Source organism: Oncorhynchus keta, chromosome 11 (genome assembly GCF_023373465.1).
Source record: "Oncorhynchus keta strain PuntledgeMale-10-30-2019 chromosome 11, Oket_V2, whole genome shotgun sequence".
Lineage (NCBI taxonomy): Eukaryota > Metazoa > Chordata > Actinopteri > Salmoniformes > Salmonidae > Oncorhynchus > Oncorhynchus keta.
This window is the reverse complement of record NC_068431.1, coordinates 115,380-137,430: the sequence shown is the minus strand read 5'-3', so window position 1 is coordinate 137,430 and position 22,051 is coordinate 115,380. Positions and strand designations below refer to the sequence as shown.

Below are 22,051 nucleotides of genomic sequence, written 5' to 3'. Positions count from 1 at the left end.
GTAGTGTGTGTCTGTGTTAGGACACAGAGGAGATGGGGTTGTGTGTGTGTGTGTTAGGACACAGAGGAGATGGGGTTGTGTGTGTGTGTGTTAGGACACAGAGGAGATGGGGTTGTGTGTGTTAGGACACAGAGGAGATGGGGTAGTGTGTGTGTGTGTTAGGACACAGAGGAGATGGGGTTGTGTGTGTTAGGACACAGAGGAGATGGGGTTGTGTGTGTTAGGACACAGAGGAGATGGGGTTGTGTGTGTGTGTGTTAGGACACAGAGGAGATGGGGTGTGTGTGTGTGTTAGGACACAGAGGAGATGGGGTTGTGTGTGTTAGTCCAGACACAGAGGGGAGATCCAGCAGGGGGTGCTTGTGTGTGTTAGGACACAGAGGAGATGGGGTTGTGTGCACACATAAAAGTTCAGAAAGTCCATGACTAGTGAATTTAACATTGTTTGGGTGTAGGACAGCAAAAGGGTTTAGCAACATAAGAGGAAGATGGGGTTTCTTGTGTGTAAGTTCAGTTCACCAGGAGATGGTCTGACTAGTGAATTTAACATTGTGTTCTGTTTGGTGTGAATTTAACCTTGTGTTCTGTTTGGTGACTAGGATTTAATGGGTTTGGTGACTGTGAATTTAACATTGTGTTCTGTTCAGATTTAACATTGGAGATGGTGACTAGTGAATTTAACCTTGTGTTCTGTGGTGTGTGAATTTAACATTGGACACAGATTTAATGTTCTGGGTTGTGTGTGTTCTGTTTGTGTAGTGAATTTAACACAGTGAGATGTGTTCTGTTTGGTGACTGTGAATTTAACATTGTGTTCTGTTAGGACACAGTGAATTTAACCTTGTGTTCTGTTTGGTGAGATTTAACCTTGTGGTTTGGTGACTGTGAATTTAACCTTGTGTTCTGTGTTAGGACACAGAGGAGATAACCTTGTGTTCTGTTTGTGACTAGTGAATTTAACCTTGTGTTCTGTGTGTGAATTTAACATTGTGTTCTGTTTGGTGACAGTGAATTTAAGTGTTCTGAGATGGGTTAACATTGTGTTCTGTTTGTGACTGTGTTCAAGGACACAGAGCTGCTGGAGATGAAAGGGTTTTGTGTGTGTGTGTGTTCAGACAGGACACAGAGGAGATGGTCATTTTGTGGTCAAAGCCCATCTGTGTTTCTTCTTTTAGTGAACCTTGTCCAGCCATTGCAGAGGGCCGTGCAGGTGCACCTCTATCCAGCAGGGGGTGCTGGTGACGTCCTGGCGGTGGTACTCTGCACCCCAGCCCTGCACAGTGGAAGTAAATACAATTATCAGTTGGGTCACATTCATTAGTGCACACTGTAGCAAAACAGCGCAAAAGGGTTTAGCAAACATAAAAGGAAAATGGGTGTTTCTTGTAGGATAAGTTCAGTTCACCATGTTTCAGTCCATTTTCTTCGGTCTGACTAGTGAATTTAACATTGTGTTCTGTTTGGTGACCAGTGAATTTAACATTGTTTTCTGTTTGGTGACCAGTGAATTTAACATTGTGTTCTGTTTGGTGACCAGTGAATTTAACCTTGTGTTCTGTTTGGTGACTAGTGAATTTAACATTGTGTTCTGTTTGGTGACCAGTGAATTTAACATTGTGTTCTGTTTGGTGACCAGTGAATTTAACCTTGTGTTCTGTTTGGTGACCAGTGAATTTAACCTTGTGTTCTGTTTGGTGACTAGTGAATTTAACATTGTGTTCTGTTTGGTGACCAGTGAATTTAACATTGTGTTCTGTTTGGTGACTAGTGAATTTAACCTTGTGTTCTGTTTGGTGACTAGTGAATTTAACCTTGTGTTCTGTTTGGTGACTAGTGAATTTAACATTGTGTTCTGTTTGGTGACCAGTGAATTTAACATTGTGTTCTGTTTGGTGACCAGTGAATTTAACATTGTGTTCTGTTTGGTGACTAGTGAATTTAACATTGTGTTCTGTTTGGTGACTAGTGAATTTAACCTTGTGTTCTGTTTGGTGACCAGTGAATTTAACATTGTGTTCTGTTTGGTGACCAGTGAATTTAACCTTGTGTTCTGTTTGGTGACCAGTGAATTTAACCTTGTGTTCTGTTTGGTGACCAGTGAATTTAACCTTGTGTTCTGTTTGGTGACCAGTGAATTTAACCTTGTGTTCTGTTTGGTGACCAGTGAATTTAACATTGTGTTCTGTTTGGTGACCAGTGATCTGTGTTGTATTAGTAACATTGTGTTCTGTTTGGTGACTAGTGAATTTAACCTTGTGTTCTGTTTGGTGTACCAGTGAATTTAACCTGTGTTCTGTTTGTGTTGTACCAGTGAATTTAACATTGTGTTCTGTTTGTTGTGACTGTAAATATCTTCTAGTAAAGCATTGTACACTAGAGCTGCAGTAAAGCAAACTAGTAAAGATCTGTGTTGTAGTGCTGTTTGAATGAATGTACTCTAGTAAAGATCTGTGTTGCCTAGTAAATATCTGCTGTTGCCTACCACCGCTCAGACAGACTGCTCTATCAAATCATAGACTTAAATATAATATAATAAACACAGAAATACGAGCCTATGGTCATTTAATATGGTCAAATCCGTAAACTATAAATTCTGTGTTGTAAAGCTAAAATGTTTGTTCTTTTAGTGAACTTAAAACGGTGTTGTACACTAGTAAAATCTGTGTTGTACCTAGTAAAGATTGTGTTGCCATGTAAAGATCTGTGTTGTAACTAGTAAAGATCTGTGTTGTACACTCTTGTTGTAACTAGGATGTAGTAAAATGGTTGTAGCTAGTAAAGCGGTGGTGCCTGTGTTGTACACTAGTAAATGGCGTTTCAATCTATTGTACGTAAAGACTGTGTTGTACTCTGAGACCTTGAAGTACCTGGTTCCCTTTGCTCTGCTAGTAAAGATAGGCTTTGTGAAGCGATGGGTAACGATGCTTCGTGGGTGTGTTGATCTGTGTTGTACACTAGTAAAGATCTGTGTGCAGAGGGTCCCTAGTAAAGATCTGTGTTGTACCTAGAGTACACTAGTAAATATCTGGGACAGACTAAAGTTATATTGTTATCTGGGTTTGTAAATATCTGTCACTAGTAAAGATCTGTGTTGTCCTAGTAAAGTGACACTAGTAAATAGCGTGTTGTACACGTGTTACACTAGTAAAGACCCTGTGTCATCACTCTAGTAAAGCTGGAGCCTAGTAAAAGATCAGAAAAACACTAGTAAATATCTGTGTTGAGTTACCGTGTTGTAAACAGCGTTGACACTAGTAAAGATCATTCAGTAAACACATTCTACTTAATGTCTTAAAGTTCTTCTTTACAAACACCACTTTACTGCTGAAATCCGTTCAAATCATAAACCATAAATGTTTAGCAAATATAAAAAGCAGTTGAATGCACCCTGGGCTGTAAAGATCTGTGTTGTACACTAGTAAAGATCTGTGTTGTACTCTAGTAAATAGCTATGTTGTACACTAGTAAAGATCTGTGTTGTACACTAGTAAAGATCTGTGTTGTACACTAGTAAATAGCTATGTTGTACACTAGTAAAGATCTGTATTGTACTCTAGTAAAGACCTGTGTTGTACACTAGTAAAGATCTGTGTTGTACACTAGTAAAGATCTGTGTTGTACTCTAGTAAAGATCTGTGTTGTACACTAGTAAAGATCTGTGTTGTACTCTAGTAAATAGCTATGTTGTACACTAGTAAATATCTGTGTTGTACACTAGTAAAGATATGTGTTGTACACTAGTAAAGACCTGTGTTGTACACTAGTAAAGATCTGTGTTGTACTCTAGTAAAGACCTGTGTTGTACACTAGTAAATATTGGTGTTGTACACTAGTAAATAGCTATGTTGTACACTAGTAATGATCTGTGTTGTACACTAGTAAATATCTGTGTTGTACACTAGTAAAGATCTGTGTTGTACACTAGTAAAGATCTGTGTTGTACTCTAGTAAATAGCTATGTTGTACACTAGTAAATATCTGTGTTGTACACTAGTAAATATCTGTGTTGTACACTAGTAAAGACCTGTGTTGTACACTAGTAAAGACCTGTGTTGTACACTAGTAAAGACCTGTGTTGTACACTAGTAAAGATCTGTGTTGGACACTAGTTAAGATCTGTGTTGTACACTAGTTAAGATCTGTGTTGTACACTAGTAAATATCTGTGTTGTACACTAGTAAAGATCTGTGTTGTACTCTAGTAAAGACCTGTGTTGTACTCTAGTAAAGATCTGTGTTGTACACTAGTAAATATCTGTGTTGTACACTAGTAAAGATCTGTGTTGTACACTAGTAAATATTGGTGTTGTACACTAGTAAATATCTGTGTTGTACACTAGTAAAGATCATTGTTTCACCAGACATGTTACCCCCTGACCCATCACCCCATGACCTTTAACCCCTGACCCCGATAGTTACCTTGACGAAGCTCATGCGGATAGTACACATCTTGGTGAGTTCGTAGACCACCTCGAAGCCGTGGTTGACGGACTGAGAGAGGAGCTCGGCGAACAGCTGGTTGTTGAAGATCTTCAGACTACAGCCGCTGGGGATCTTACACACGGTGGTGGCATGGAAACCATGCTGATAGTTACAGTTACGACTCTGGACGAAGATACTGCTGTCACTCAAACACTCGGCATACACCTCACCACCCACGTAGTAGAGATGGACGTCTGGAGGGGGAGGGGGAGGGGAGGGGGAGAGAGAGAGAGAGAGAGAGAGAGAGAGAGAGAGAGAGAGAGAGAGAGAGAGAGAGAGAGAGAGAGAGAGAGAGAGAGGAGGGAGGGAGGGAGGGAGAGGAGAGGAGGGAGAGAGAGAGAGAGAGAGAGAGAGAGAGAGAGAGAGATCGATCTGAGTTAGGAGTCTGGATGAAGATATTGCTGTCACTCAAACACTCGGCATACACCTCAACATTTCAAGACATCAGTCAGGAAGTTAAGGCTTGGTCGCAAATGGGTCTTCCAAATGGACAATGACTCAAGCATACTTCCAAAGTTGTGGTAAAATGGCTTAAGGACAACAAAGTCAAGGTATTGGAGTGGCCATCACAAAGCCCTGGCCTCAATCCTATAGAACATTTGTGGGCAGAACTGAAAAAGCGTGTGCGAGCAAGGAGGCCTACAAACCTGACTCAGTTACACCAGCTCTGTCAGGAGGAATGGGCCAAAATTCACCCAACTTATTGTGGGATGCTTGTGGAAGTCTACCCGAAACATTTGAACCAAGTTAAACAATCTAAAGGCAATGCTATCAAATACTAATTGATTGTATGTAAACTTCTGACCCACTGGGAATGTGATGAAAGAAATAAAAGCTGAAATAAATCATTCTCTCTACTATTATTCTGACATTTCACATTCTTAAAATAAAGTGATGATCCTAACTGACCCTAAGACAGGGAGTTTTTACTAGGACTAAATGTCAGGAATTGTGAAAAACTGAAAACCATACAGGGTTGGTCAGTAGAACCATACAGGGTCGATCAGTAGAACCATACAGGGTCGGTCAGTAGAACCATACAGGGTCAGTCAGTAGAACCATACGGGGTCAGTCAGTAGAACCATACAGGGTCAGTCAGTAGAACCATACGGGGTCAGTCAGTAGAACCATACAGGGTCAGTCAGTAGAACCATACAGGGTCAGTCAGTAGAACCATACAGGGTTGGTCAGTAGAACCATACGGGGTCAGTCAGTAGAACCATACAGGGTCGATCAGTAGAACCATACAGGGTCGGTCAGTAGAACCATACGGGGTTGGTCAGTAGAACCATACAGGGTTGGTCAGTAGAACCATACAGGGTCAGTCAGTAGAACCATACAGGGTCGATCAGTAGAACCATACAGGGTCGGTCAGTAGAACCATACAGGGTCAGTCAGTAGAACCATACGGGGTCAGTCAGTAGAACCATACAGGGTCAATCAGTAGAACCATACAGGGTCAGTCAGTAGAACCATACGGGGTCAGTCAGTAGAACCATACAGGGTCAGTCAGTAGAACCATACAGGGTCGGTCAGTAGAACCATACGGGGTCAGTCAGTAGAACCATACGGGGTCAGTCAGTAGAACCATACAGGGTCGGTCAGTAGAACCGTACGGGGTCAGTCAGTAGAACCATACGGGGTCAGTCAGTAGAACCGTACGGGGTCGATCAGTAGAACCATACAGGGTTGGTCAGTAGAACCATACAGGGTCAGTCAGTAGAACCATACGGGTCAGTCAGTAGAACCATACAGGGTCGGTCAGTAGAACCATACAGGGTTGGTCAGTAGAACCGTACGGGGTCAGTCAGTAGAACCATACGGGGTCGGTCAGTAGAACCATACGGGGTCAGTCAGTAGAACCATACAGGGTCAGTCAGTAGAACCATACAGGGTCGGTCAGTAGAACCATACAGGGTTGGTCAGTAGAACCATACGGGGTCAGTCAGTAGAACCATACAGGGTCGATCAGTAGAACCATACAGGGTCGGTCAGTAGAACCATACAGGGTCGATCAGTAGAACCATACAGGGTCGTTAACAAACTATAGTTTTGGCAAGTCAGTTAGGACATTGTGCATAACACAAGTAATTTTTCCGACAATTGTTTAAAGACAGATTATTTCACTTATAATTCACTGTATCACAATTCCAGTGGGTCAGAAGTTTACATACACTAAGTTGACTGTGCCTTTAAACAGCTTGGAAAATTCCAGGAAATGATGTCATGGCTTTATAAGCTTTATAAGCTTCTGATAGGCTAATTTTATAATTTGAGTCAATTGGAGGTGTACCTGTGGATGTATTTGAAGGCCTAACTTCAGACTCAGTGCCTCTTTGCTTGACATCATGGAAAATCAAAAGAAATCCGCCAAGACCTCAGAAAAAAAATGGTAGACCTCCACAAGTCTGGTTCATCCTTGGGAGCAATTTCCAAACGCCTGAAGTTACCACGTTCATCTGTACAAACAATAGCACGCAAGTATAAACACCGTTGGGACCACGCAGCCGTCATACCGCTCAGGAAGGAGACGCGTTCTGTCTCCTAGAGATGAACGTACTTTGGTGCGAGAAGGGCAAATCAATCCCAGAACAAACAGCAAAGAGCAGAGTTTATTTTTCTAACTCTGCTCCTTATTCAACAGTTGTAAGAATTCCATTATAAAGCAAAGTCCCACGTAACAACAATGTTGCTATTGTCACTGAGCTACTACACAAAGACCTGAATGTCAAGTGTTACTGCATAATCTTATGTCACTCAATATGAACATATATTTTTGTGAGTTATTTTGAAGCTGTCTACTCTACACAAAAACAAAAACATTCTGTGTTGTTTAGTTGGCATAACTAATGGGTTGCAGATGTTGGGTCACTTAGTTGTTTTCTTAGGAAAACTGCTGGGTTGTTGGTGACTGGGTTATTGAGAAATGACCCAGCAGGTCAGCTCAGAAGGCTGGAGGCGTGGCTTAGCAGGGGCGTGGCTTTCAGATAGTTATTTTTTGGCCAACCGTGAGAGTAAATGTCACTCCGGTGTACAGTGCCTTGCGAAAGTATTCGGCCCCCTTGAACTTTGCGACCTTTTGCTACATTTCAGGCTTCAAACATAAAGATAGAAAACTATTTTTTTGTGAAGAATCAACAACAAGTGGGACACAATCATGAAGTGGAACGACATTTATTGGATATTTCAAACTTTTTTAACAAATCAAAAACTGAAAAATTGGGCGTGCAAAATTAAAAGGCAATGTATGTGACCTGTTGTATTGTTAGAAAACAATATTGGCAGTTCATTTTTTTTATCCGTGTAGAACTCCATTGCCCATAATGCCTTGCTCTAATGAATTTCAAAAGATTATGAAGTTTGCCCCCCAAGAATGTATTTTCTTACGCACAAAAAGGCACAATCTCTTCTTCTTACTTGCACAAATTGAGTGTGAGATTGTATTGCTGAGTAAGACTGACTAATAAAACCAATGGGGGCCCTGTTGTGCCCTATTGATATTTGACCATGATTACAATAAGTTTAGATCGCCTGCTAGACTAACTCACCAATCTAAATGTTTAGCTGACATTGCTAATTGAGTGACTGTCAGTTTTATTTTATTTATTTTACCAGGCAAGTCAGTTAAGAACAAATTATTATTTTCAATTCCCTTCTGCCCCTGTTCAGGGGCAGAACGACAGCTTGGGGCGACAGCTCGGGGGTTTGAACTCGCAACCTTCCGGTTACTAGTCCAACGCTCTAACCACTAGGCTACGCTGCCGCCCCATAGCAAGAGAAAAATTACAAAATGAAGAACCACATTTTGAAATTTCAACCTTGTGTATTTTACAATTCTATCTATTAACATTAAGTTGAGACCCTGACTGAGTCCCTAAAAAACAAAATCGAATAGAGAATTGGTCACGACCGGCTGTAGGAAAGGCTGTTACAGAGTATACTAAGATAACTATCTTAAGAGCCCTCCAAATCATGTCCTTATGATTATATATTTACACTCATTCAACTAACTGTTGTAGTTCTTGGTTCTTCATCAAATATTCATCAAATATTTGGCAACCATCAAATGCAAATAGCCTAGTGGTTAGAGCGTTGGACTAGTAACCGGAAGGTTGCGAGTTCAAACCCCTGAGCTGACAAGGTACAAATCTGTCGTTCTGCCCCTGAACAGGCAGTTAACCCACTGTTCCCAGGCCGTCATTGAAAATAAGAATAACTGACTTGCCTGGTTAAATAAAGGTAAATAAATATATATATTATTTGTTTTACTGAGACCTTTTTGACTATCAAAGATGAACTCAGAGATTGCTCATCTTAATATTTCAATATTTCTCAATTCCATTTTTATAAAACTTTTAAATTCATGTGTATTGTTGTGTATTACTGCGCTGTTGGAGCTTGGAACACAAGCATTTCACTACACCCGCAATAACATCTGCGAAATATGTGTATGTGACCAAAAACATTTGTTTTGATTTAAAAGAGAAACCCCAGCTAGACGTGTGTTGTTCCCAGCAGAGACGGTAATGCACAACAGCTGCAAGATCTTTCATGGTTAGCAGAGTTTGGCTGTCATTTGAAAAAGACTAAACAGTTTAAGTAGATTAAAAGGCATGAAAATAAGCCTGACAAGAGTGGTATCTATCTGTATAGGGAATGGAACCTAGCTCTGAGTGGTATCTATCTGTATAGGGAATGGAACCTAGCTCTGAGTGGTATCTCTCTGTATAGGGAATGGAACCTAGCTCTGAGTGGTATCTCTCTGTATAGGGAATGGAACCTAGCTCTGAGTGGTATCTGAGTGGTATCTATCTGTATAGGGAATGGAACCTAGCTCTGAGTGGTATCTATCTGTATAGGGAATGGAACCTAGCTCTGAGTGGTATCTATCTGTATAGGGAATGGAACCTAGCTCTGAGTGGTATCTATCTGTATAGGGAATGGAACCTAGATCTGAGTGGTTATCTATCTGTATAGGGAATGGAACCTAGCTCTGAGTGGTATCTATCTGTATAGGGAATGGAACATAGCTCTGAGTGGTATCTATCTGTATAGGGAATGGAACCTAGCTCTGAGTGGTATCTATCTGTATAGGGAATGGAACCTAGCTCTGAGTGGTATCTATCTGTATAGGGAATGGAACCTAGCTCTGAGTGGTATCTCTCTGTATAGGGAATGGAACCTAGCTCTGAGTGGTATCTATCTGTATAGGGAATGGAACCTAGCTCTGAGTGGTATCTATCTGTATAGGGAATGGAACCTAGCTCTGAGTGGTATCTATCTGTATAGGGAATGGAACCTAGCTCTGAGTGGTATCTCTCTGTATAGGGAATGGAACCTAGCTCTGAGTGGTATCTATCTGTATAGGGAATGGAACCTAGCTCTGAGTGGTATCTCTCTGTATAGGGAATGGAACCTAGCTCTGAGTGGTATCTATCTGTATAGGGAATGGAACCTAGCTCTGAGTGGTATCTATCTGTATAGGGAATGGAACCTAGCTCTGAGTGGTATCTCTCTGTATAGGGAATGGAACCTAGCTCTGAGTGGTATCTATCTGTATAGGGAATGGAACCTAGCTCTGAGTGGTATCTATCTGTATAGGGAATGGAACCTAGCTCTGAGTGGTATCTATCTGTATAGGGAATGGAACCTAGCTCTGAGTGGTATCTCTCTGTATAGGGAATGGAACCTAGCTCTGAGTGGTATCTCTGTATAGGGAATGGAACCTAGCTCTGAGTGGTATCTATCTGTATAGGGAATGGAATGGAACCTAGCTCTGAGTGGTATCTATCTGTATAGGGAATGGAACCTAGCTCTGAGTGGTATCTATCTGTATAGGGAATGGAACCTAGCTCTGAGTGGTATCTATCTGTATAGGGAATGGAACCTAGCTCTGAGTGGTATCTATCTGTATAGGGAATGGAACATAGCTCTGAGTGGTATCTATCTGTATAGGGAATGGAACCTAGCTCTGAGTGGTATCTATCTGTATAGGGAATGGAACATAGATCTGAGTGGTATCTATCTGTATAGGGAATGGAACCTAGCTCTGAGTGGTATCTATCTGTATAGGGAATGGAACCTAGCTCTGAGTGGTATCTCTCTGTATAGGGAATGGAACCTAGCTCTGAGTGGTATCTCTCTGTATAGGGAATGGAACCTAGCTCTGAGTGGTATCTCTCTGTATAGGGAATGGAACCTAGCTCTGAGTGGTATCTATCTGTATAGGGAATGGAACCTAGCTCTGAGTGGTATCTATCTGTATAGGGAATGGAACCTAGCTCTGAGTGGTATCTCTCTGTATAGGGAATGGAACCTAGCTCTGAGTGGTATCTCTCTGTATAGGGAATGGAACCTAGCTCTGAGTGGTATCTCTCTGTATAGGGAATGGAACATAGCTCTGAGTGGTATCTATCTGTATAGGGAATGGAACCTAGCTCTGAGTGGTATCTATCTGTATAGGGAATGGAACCTAGCTCTGAGTGGTATCTCTCTGTATAGGGAATGGAACCTAGCTCTGAGTGGTATCTATCTGTATAGGGAATGGAACCTAGCTCTGAGTGGTATCTATCTGTAGGGAATGGAAACTAGCTCTGAGTGTTATCTCTCTGTATAGGGAATGGACCCTAGCTCTGAGTGGTATCTATCTGTATAGGGAATGGAACCTAGCTCTGAGTGGTATCTATCTGTATAGGGAATGGAACCCTCTGAGTGGTATCTAATGGAACATAGCTCTGAGTGGTATCTATCTGTATAGGGAATGGAACCTAGCTCTGAGTGGTATCCTGTATAGGGAATGGAACATAGATCTCTATCTGTATAGGGAATGGAACCTAGCTCTGAGTGGTATCTATCTGTATAGGGAATGGAACATAGATCAGTGGTATCTATCTGTATAGGGAATGGAACCTAGCTCTGAGTGGTATCTATCTGTATAGGGAATGGAACCTAGCTCTGAGTGGTATCCTCTGTATAGGGAATGGAACCTAGCTCTGAGTGGTATCCTCTGTATAGGGAATGGAACCTAGCTCTGAGTGACTCTGTATAGGGAATGGAACCTAGCTCTGAGTGGTATCTATCTGTATAGGGAATGGAACCTAGCTCTGAGTGGTATCTATCTGTATAGGGAATGGAACCCAGCTCTGAGTGGACTCTCTGTATAGGGAATGGAACCTCCTCTGAGTGGTACTCTCTGTATAGGGAATGGAACCTAGCTCTGAGTGGTATCTCTCTGTATAGGGAATGGAACCTAGCTCTGAGTGGTATCTATCTGTATAGGGAATGGAACCTAGCTCTGAGTGGTATCTATCTGTATAGGGAATGGAACCTAGCCTGAGTGGTACTCTGTATAGGGAATGGAACCTAGCTCTGAGTGGTATCTATCTGTATAGGGAATGGAACCTCTCTGAGTGGTATCTATCTGTATAGGGAATGGAACCTAGCTCTGAGTGGTATCTATCTGTATAGGGAATGGAACCTAGCTCTGAGTGGTATCTCCTGTATAGGGAATGGAACCTAGCTCTGAGTGGATCTCTCTGTATAGGGAATGGAACCTAGCTCTGAGTGGTATCTATCTGTATAGGGAATGGAACCTAGCTCTGAGTGGTATCTAATGGAACATAGCTCTGAGTGGTATCTATCTGTATAGGGAATGGAACCTAGCTCAGTGGTATCTATCTGTATAGGGAATGGAACCTAGCTCTGAGTATCTCCACAGTGGAACCCAGCTCTGAGTGGTATCTATCTATAGGGAATGGAACCACAGTGGTATCTATCATGGAACCTAGCTCTGAGTGGTATCTATCACAGGGAATGGAACCTGAGTGGTATCTATCATCCTAGCCTGAGTGGTATCTATCCATAGGGAATGGAACCTAGCCATCCTCTGTATAGGGAATGGAACCTAGCTCTGAGTGGCCCCAACCTCCTGAGTGGTATCTCTCTGTACAGGGAATGGAACCTAGCTCTGAGTGGTATCTATCTGTATAGGGAATGGAACCAGCTCTGAGTGGTATCTATCTGTATAGGGAATGGAACCTAGCTCTGAGTGGTATCTCTCTGTATAGGGAATGGAACAGTAGCTCCCAGTCCTCCTCTGATAGGGAATGGACCCATCCTCCTGAGTGGTATCTCTCTCCACAGGGAATGGAACATAGCTCTGAGTGGTATCTATCCTATCCTGTATAGAATGGAACCTAGCTCTGAGTGGTATCTCTCTGTATAGGGAATGGAACCTAGCCTGAGTGGTATCCATCTGTATAGGGAATGGAACCTAGCTCAGTGGCCCTATCTGTATAGGGAATGGAACCAGCTCAGTGGTATCTATCTGTATAGGGAATGGAACCACAGTGGTATCCTCTGTATAGGGAATGGAACCTAGCTCTGAGTGGTATCCTCCTGTACAGAATGGAACCAGCTCTGAGTGGTATCTCTGTATAGAATGGAACCTAGCTCTCCTGGTATCTATCTGTATAGGGAATGGAACCTAGCTCTGAGTGGTATCTATCTGTATAGGGAATCCTCTCTAGACTCCACAGAATGGAACCTAGCTCTGAGTGGTATCTCTCTGTATAGGGAATGGAACCTCCTAGACTCCACAGAATGGAACCCCAGTGGTCCTCTATCTGTATAGGGAATGGAACCTAGCTCAGTGGTATCTCTCTGTATAGGGAATGGAACCCAGCTCTGAGTACTCTCTGTACAGGGAATGGAACCCAGCTCTGAGTGGTATCTCCTGTACATGCCCCATCCTCTGAGTACTCCTGTACAGAAAATGGAATCTAGCCTGAGCGGTATCTATCTGTATAGGGAATCCTAGCTCAGTATCTATCTGTACAGGGAATGGAACCTAGCTCTGAGTGGATCTCTCTGTATAGGGAATACCCCTAGCTCTGAGTGGTATCTCTCACAGTCCCCTTGCTCTGAGTATCTATCTGTATAGGAATGGAACCTAGCTCTGAGTCCTGTATAGAATCCACAGTGGTGCCCCATCCTAGCTCCAGTATCTCTATGTATAGGGAATGGAACCTAGCTCTGAGTGGTATCTCCATCCTCCTGAGTGGACTCTCAGGGAATGGAACCTAGCTCCCAACCTCCTGAGTGGTACTCCACAGAATGGAACCTAGCCAGTCCTCCTGTATAGGGAAGACTCCACAGTGGTATCTCCCAACCTAGCCACAGTGGACTCCTCTCTGTATAGGGAATGGAACCCCTGAGTGGTATCCTCTCTGTATAGGGAATGGAACCTAGCTCTGAGTGGTATCTCTCTGTATAGAATGGAACCTAGCTCTGAGTGGTATCCTCTGTATAGGGAATGGAACCTAGCTCTGAGTGGTATCTATCTGTATAGGGAATGGAACCTAGCTCTGAGTGGTATCTCTCTGTATAGGGAATGGAACCTAGCTCTGAGTCAGTACCCCATCCTCCTAGACTCCACAGTACCCCATCCTCCTAGACTCCATAGTGCCCATCCTCCTAGACTCCATAGTGCCCCATCCTCCTAGACTCCACAGTGCCCCATCCTCCTAGACTCCACAGTACCCCATCCTCCTAGACTCCACAGTGCCCCATCCTCCTAGACTCCACAATACCCCATCCTCCTAGACTCCACAGTGCCCCATCCTCCTAGACTCCACAGTACCCCATCCTCCTAGACTCCAAAGTAGACCCATCCTCCTAGACTCCACAGTACCCCAACCTCCTAGACTCCACAGTACCCCATCCTCCCAGACTCCACAGTAGACCCAACCTCCTAGACTCCACAGTGCCCCATCCTCCTAGACTCCACAGTGCCCCATCCTCCTAGACTCCACAATACCCCATCCTCCTAGACTCCACAGTGCCCCATCCTCCTAGACTCCACAGTGCCCCATCCTCCTAGACTCCACAGTACCCCATCCTCCTAGACTCCAAAGTAGACCCATCCTCCTAGACTCCACAGTACCCCAACCTCCTAGACTCCACAGTACCCCATCCTCCTAGACTCCACAGTAGACCCAACCTCCTAGACTCCACAGTACCCCATCCTCCTAGACTCCACAGTACCCCATCCTCCTAGACTCCACAGTAGACCAGTCCTCCTAGACTCCACAGTACCCCATCCTCCTAGACTCCACAGTACCCCATCCTCCTAGACTCCACAGTGCCCCATCCTCCTAGACTCCACAATACCCCATCCTCCTAGACTCCACAGTGCCCCATCCTCCTAGACTCCACAGTGCCCCATCCTCCTAGACTCCACAGTACCCCATCCTCCTAGACTCCAAAGTAGACCCATCCTCCTAGACTCCACAGTACCCCAACCTCCTAGACTCCACAGTACCCCATCCTCCTAGACTCCACAGTAGACCCAACCTCCTAGACTCCACAGTGCCCCATCCTCCTAGACTCCACAGTGCCCCATCCTCCTAGACTCCACAGTAGACCCGTCCTCGACTCCACAGTGCCCCATCCTCCTAGACTCCACAGTACCCCATCTTCCTAGACTCCACAGTGCCCCATCCTCCTAGACTCCACAGTAGACCCATCCTCCTAGCCTCCACAGTGCCCCATCCTCCTAGACTCCACAGTGCCCCATCCTCCTAGCCTCCACAGTGCCCCATCCTCCTAGACTCCACAGTGCCCCATCCCCCAAGACTCCAGTACCCCATCCTCCTAGACTCCACAGTGCCCCATCCTCCTAGACTCCACAGTGCCCCATCCTCCTAGACTCCACAGTGCCCCATCCTCCTAGACTCCACAGTGCCCCATCCTCCTAGACTCCACAGTGCCCCAGTCCTCTTAGACTCCACAGTAGACCAGTCCTCCGAGACTCCACAGTAGACCAGTCCTCCTAGACTCCACAGTGCCCCATCCTCCTAGACTCCACAGTGCCCCATCCTCCTAGACTCCACAGTGCCCCATCCTCCTAGACTCCACAGTACCCCATCCTCCTAGACTCCACAGTGCCCCATCCTCCTAGACTCCACAGTACCCCATCCCCCTAGACTCCACAGTGCCCCATCCTCCTAGACTCCACAGTACCCCATCCTCCTAGACTCCACAGTACCCCATCCTCCTAGACTCCACAGTGCCCCATCCTCCTAGACTCCACAGTGCCCCATCCTCCTAGACTCCACAGTACCCCATCCTCCTAGACTCCACAGTGCCCCATCCCCCTAGACTCCACAGTGCCCCATCCCCCTAGACTCCACAGTACCCCATCCTCCTAGACTCCACAGTACCCCATCCTCCTAGACTCCATAGTGCCCAATCCTCCTAGACTCCACAGTGCCCCATCCTCCTAGACTCCAGTACCCCATCCTCCTAGACTCCACAGTGCCCCATCCTCCTAGACTCCACAGTACCCCATCCCCCTAGACTCCACAGTGCCCCATCCTCCTAGACTCCACAGTGCCCCATCCTCCTAGACTCCACAGTGCCCCATCCTCCTAGACTCCACAGTGCCCCATCCTCCTAGACTCCAGTACCCCATCCTCCTAGACTCCACAGTGCCTCATCCTCCTAGACTCCACAGTACCCCATCCCCCTAGACTCCACAGTGCCCCATCCCCCTAGACTCCACAGTACCCCATCCTCCTAGACTCCACAGTACCCCATCCTCCTAGACTCCACAGTGCCCCATCCTCCTAGACTCCACAGTGCCCCATCCTCCTAGACTCCACAGTACCCCATCCTCCTAGACTCCACAGTGCCCCATCCTCCTAGACTCCACAGTGCCCCATCCTCCTAGACTCCACAGTGCCCCATCCTCCTATACTCCACAGTACCCCATCCTCCTAGACTCCACAGTGCCCCATCCTCCTAGACTCCACAGTGCCCCATCCTCCTATACTCCACAGTGCCCCATCCTCCTAGACTCCACAGTGCCCCATCCTCCTAGACTCCACAGTGCCCCATCCTCCTAGACTCCACAGTGCCCCATCCTCCTAGACTCCACAGTGCCCCATCCTCCTAGCCTCCACAGTGCCCCATCCTCCTAGCCTCCACAGTGCCCCATCCTCCTAGACTCCACAGTGCCCCATCCTCCTAGACTCCACAGTGCCCCAGTCCTCCTAGACTCCACAGTACCCCATACTCCTAGACTCCACAGTAGACCAGTCCTCCTAGACTCCACAGTACCCCATCCTCCTAGACTCCACAGTGCCCCATCCTCCTAGACTCCACAGTGCCCCATCCTCCTAGACTCCACAGTGCCCCATCCTCCTAGACTCCACAGTGCCCCATCCTCCTAGACTCCACAGTGCCCCATCCTCCTAGACTCCACAGTGCCCCATCCTCCTAGACTCCACAGTGCCCCATCCTCCTAGACTCCACAGTACCCCATCCTCCTAGACTCCACAGTAGACCCAACCTCCTAGACTCCACAGTGCCCCATCCTCCTAGACTCCACAGTGCCCCATCCTCCTAGACTCCACAGTAGACCCGTCCTCGACTCCACAGTGCCCCATCCTCCTAGACTCCACAGTACCCCATCCTCCTAAATTCCACAGTGCCCCATCCTCCTAGACTCCACAGTAGACCCGTCCTCCTAGACTCCACAGTAGACCCGTCCTCCTAGACTCCACAGTACCCCACCCTCCTAGACTCCACAGTACCCCATCCTCCTAGACTCCACAGTACCCCATCCTCCTAGACTCCACAGTAGACCCATCCTCCTAGCCTCCACAGTGCCCCATCCTCCTAGACTCCACAGTGCCCCATCCTCCTAGACTCCACAGTAGACCAGTCCTCCTAGACTCCACAGTGCCCCATCCCCCTAGACTCCAGTACCCCATCCTCCTAGACTCCACAGTACCCCATCCTCCTAGACTCCACAGTGCCCCATCCTCCTAGACTCCACAGTGCCCCATCCTCCTAGACTCCACAGTGCCCCATCCTCCTAGACTCCACAGTACCCCATCCTCCTAGACTCCACAGTGCCCCATCCTCCTAGACTCCACAGTGCCCCATCCTCCTAGACTCCACAGTACCCCATCCTCCTAGACTCCAAAGTAGACCCATCCTCCTAGACTCCACAGTACCCCAACCTCCTAGACTCCACAGTACCCCATCCTCCCAGACTCCACAGTAGACCCAACCTCCTAGACTCCACAGTGCCCCATCCTCCTAGACTCCACAGTGCCCCATCCTCCTAGACTCCACAGTGCCCCATCCTCCTAGACTCCACAGTGCCCCATCCTCCTAGACTCCACAGTGCCCCATCCTCCTAGACTCCACAGTGCCCCATCCTCCTAGACTCCACAGTAGACCCATCCTCCTAGACTCCACAGTGCCCCATCCTCCTAGACTCCACAGTATCCCATCCTCCTAGACTCCACAGTAGACCCAACCTCCTAGACTCCACAGTACCCCATCCTCCTAGACTCCACAGTACCCCATCCTCCTAGACTCCACAGTACCCCAGTCCTCCTAGACTCCACAGTACCCCATCCTCCTAGACTCCACAGTGCCCCATCCTCCTAGACTCCACAGTGCCCCATCCTCCTAGACTCCACAGTACCCCATCCTCCTAGACTCCACAGTGCCCCATCCTCCTAGACTCCACAGTGCCCCATCCTCCTAGACTCCACAGTACCCCATCCTCCTAGACTCCAAAGTAGACCCATCCTCCTAGACTCCACAGTACCCCAACCTCCTAGACTCCACAGTACCCCATCCTCCTAGACTCCACAGTAGACCCAACCTCCTAGACTCCACAGTGCCCCATCCTCCTAGACTCCACAGTGCCCCATCCTCCTAGACTCCACAGTAGACCCGTCCTCGACTCCACAGTGCCCCATCCTCCTAGACTCCACAGTACCCCATCCTCCTAGATTCCACAGTGCCCCATCCTCCTAGACTCCACAGTAGACCCGTCCTCCTAGACTCCACAGTGCCCCATCCTCCTAGACTCCACAGTACCCCATCTTCCTAGACTCCACAGTGCCCCATCCTCCTAGACTCCACAGTAGACCCATCCTCCTAGCCTCCACAGTGCCCCATCCTCCTAGACTCCACAGTGCCCCATCCTCCTAGCCTCTACAGTGCCCCATCCTCCTAGACTCCACAGTGCCCCATCCCCCAAGACTCCAGTACCCCATCCTCCTAGACTCCACAGTGCCCCATCCTCCTAGACTCCACAGTGCCCCATCCTCCTAGACTCCACAGTGCCCCATCCTCCTAGACTCCACAGTGCCCCATCCTCCTAGACTCCACAGTGCCCCAGTCCTCTTAGACTCCACAGTAGACCAGTCCTCCGAGACTCCACAGTAGACCAGTCCTCCTAGACTCCACAGTGCCCCATCCTCCTAGACTCCACAGTGCCCCATCCTCCTAGACTCCACAGTGCCCCATCCTCCTAGACTCCAGTACCCCATCCTCCTAGACTCCACAGTGCCCCATCCTCCTAGACTCCACAGTACCCCATCCCCCTAGACTCCACAGTGCCCCATCCTCCTAGACTCCACAGTACCCCATCCTCCTAGACTCCACAGTGCCCCATCCTCCTAGACTCCACAGTGCCCCATCCTCCTAGACTCCACAGTGCCCCATCCTCCTAGACTCCACAGTACCCCATCCTCCTAGACTCCACAGTGCCCCATCCTCCTAGACTCCACAGTGCCCCATCCTCCTAGACTCCACAGTGCCCCATCCTCCTAGACTCCACAGTGCCCCATCCTCCTAGACTCCACAGTGCCCCATCCTCCTAGACTCCACAGTGCCCCATCCTCCTAGACTCCACAGTGCCCCATCCTCCTAGACTCCACAGTGCCCCATCCTCCTAGACTCCACAGTACCCCATCCCCCTAGACTCCACAGTGCCCCATCCTCCTAGACTCCACAGTGCCCCATCCTCCTAGACTCCACAGTGCCCCATCCTCCTAGACTCCACAGTGCCCCATCCTCCTAGACTCCACAGTGCCCCATCCTCCTAGACTCCACAGTGCCCCATCCTCCTAGACTCCACAGTACCCCATCCTCCTAGACTCCACAGTGCCCCATCCCCCTAGACTCCACAGTACCCCATCCTCCTAGACTCCACAGTACCCCATCCTCCTAGACTCCACAGTGCCCCATCCTCCTAGACTCCACAGTGCCCCATCCTCCTAGACTCCACAGTACCCCATCCTCCTAGACTCCACAGTGCCCCATCCTCCTAGACTCCACAGTGCCCCATCCTCCTAGACTCCACAGTGCCCCATCCTCCTATACTCCACAGTACCCCATCCTCCTAGACTCCACAGTGCCACATCCTCCAAGACTCCACAGTAGACCCAACCTCCTATACTCCACAGTGCCCCATCCTCCTAGACTCCACAGTGCCCCATCCTCCTAGACTCCACAGTGCCCCATCCTCCTAGACTCCACAGTGCCCCATCCTCCTAGACTCCACAGTGCCCCATCCTCCTAGCCTCCACAGTGCCCCATCCTCCTAGCCTCCACAGTGCCCCATCCTCCTAGACTCCACAGTGCCCCATCCTCCTAGACTCCACAGTGCCCCAGTCCTCCTAGACTCCACAGTACCCCATCCTCCTAGACTCCACAGTAGCCCCGTCCTCCTAGACTCCACAGTACCCCATCCTCCTAGACTCCACAGTGCCCCATCCTCCTAGACTCCACAGTGCCCCATCCTCCTAGACTCCACAGTGCCCCATCCTCCTAGACTCCACAGTGCCCCATCCTCCTAGACTCCACAGTGCCCCATCCTCCTAGACTCCACAGTGCCCCATCCTCCTAGACTCCACAGTACCCCATCCTCCTAGACTCCACAGTAGACCCAACCTCCTAGACTCCACAGTGCCCCATCCTCCTAGACTCCACAGTGCCCCATCCTCCTAGACTCCACAGTAGACCCGTCCTCGACGCCACAGTGCCCCATCCTCCTAGATTCCACAGTACCCCATCCTCCTAAATTCCACAGTGCCCCATCCTCCTAGACTCCACAGTAGACCCGTCCTCCTAGACTCCACAGTAGACCCGTCCTCCTAGACTCCACAGTACCCCACCCTCCTAGACTCCACAGTACCCCATCCTCCTAGACTCCACAGTACCCCATCCTCCTAGACTCCACAGTAGACCCATCCTCCTAGCCTCCACAGTGCCCCGTCCTCCTAGACTCCACAGTGCCCCATCCTCCTAGACTCCACAGTAGACCAGTCCTCCTAGACTCCACAGTGCCCCATCCCCCTAGACTCCAGTACCCCATCCTCCTAGACTCCACAGTACCCCATCCTCCTAGACTCCACAGTGCCACATCCTCCTAGACTCCACAGTGCCACATCCTCCTAGACTCCACAGTGCCACATCCTCCTAGACTCCACAGTGCCCCATCCTCCTAGACTCCACTGTACCCCATCCTCCTAGACTCCACAGTGCCACATCCTCCTAGACTCCACAGTGCCCCATCCTCCTAGCCTCCACAGTGCCCCATCCTCCTAGACTCCACAGTTCCCCATCCTCCTAGACTCCACAGTGCCCCATCCTCCTAGACTCCACAGTGCCCCATCCTCCTAGACTCCACATTACCCCATCCTCCTAGACTCCACAGTGCCCCATCCTCCTAGCCTCCACAGTGCCCCATCCTCCTAGACTCCACAGTAGACCCGTCCTCCTAGACTCCACAGTGCCCCATCCTCCTAGACTCCACAGTGCCCCATCCTCCTAGACTCCACAGTGCCCCATCCTCCTAGACTCCACAGTGCCCCATCCTCCTAGACTCCACAGTAGACTCCACACCCCATCCTCCTAGACTCCACAGTGCCCCATCCTCCTAGACTCCACAGTGCCCCATCCTCCTAGACTCCACAGTAGACCAGTCCTCCTAGAACCACAGTGCCCCATCCTCCTAGACTCCACTGTAGACCAGTCCTCCTAGACTCCACAGTACCCCATCCTCCTAGACTCCACAGTGCCCCATCCTCCTAGACTCCACAGTGCCCTATCCCCTAGACTCCAGTACCCCATCCTCCTAGACTCCACAGTGCCCCATCCTCCTAGACTCCACAGGAAGACTCAGTGCCCTATCCCCTAGACTCCACAGTGCCCCATCCTCCTAGACTCCACAGTGCCCTATCCCCCTAGACTCCAGTACCCCATCCTCCTAGACTCCACAGTGCCCCATCCTCCTAGACTCCACAGTACCCCATCCTCCTAGACTCCACAGTGCCCCATCCTCCTAGACTCCACAGTAGACCCATCCTCCTAGCCATACGTTGGTTTCACATTTAACACAAACCAAAGGACAGGAAGACATTGTCGTAGACTGGAGCGTCACAGGAAGTCATTATCGTAGACTGGAGCGTCACAGGAAGTCATTGTCGTAGACTGGAGCGTCACAGGAAGTCATCGTCGTAGACTGGAGCGTCACAGGAAGTCATCGTCGTAGACTGGAGCGTCACAGGAAGGCTTTTTTTTCTTTTCTTCTATTGCTCGATTATTAGCCAGCTTTTGACATTTTTGTTTTTAAATAAAACGGTAGTCGGCATGGCTTTGAGCGGAGGAAGACGAGGAGGAGGAGGAGGAGGAGATGGGGAAGAAGAGGAAGAGATGAATGAGTAGAAAAGAGTATGAGAGGAAGGAGGAGAACTGTG

At 48.1% G+C, this 22,051-nt stretch overlaps 1 protein-coding gene across 1 annotated transcript; it reads right to left on the bottom strand.

The window, feature by feature from the left end:
* Nucleotides 1-3,277: 3,277 nt before the first annotated feature.
* LOC127906207 (mothers against decapentaplegic homolog 9-like) lies at nt 3,278-21,745 on the bottom strand. The gene is made up of 2 exons (XM_052457485.1): nt 21,697-21,745; nt 3,278-4,675 (listed from the first exon to the last, which is right to left on the bottom strand). Exons 1-2 carry the CDS (start codon nt 21,743-21,745, stop codon nt 4,395-4,397), a joined length of 330 nt encoding a protein of 109 aa, XP_052313445.1. The 3' UTR covers nt 3,278-4,394.
* Nucleotides 21,746-22,051: the final 306 nt, after the last annotated feature.

Excerpts from the sequence above, each read along its gene's own strand:
- LOC127906207 (XM_052457485.1), bottom strand. The coding sequence starts at position 21,745 with ATGACTTCCTGTGACGCTCCAGTCTACGACAATGTCTTCCTGTCCTTT. Across the intron at positions 4,676-21,696 it reads CAATGTCTTCCTGTCCTTTG|ACGTCCATCTCTACTACGTG; the intron begins GTTTGTGTTAAA and ends CTCCCCCTCCAG.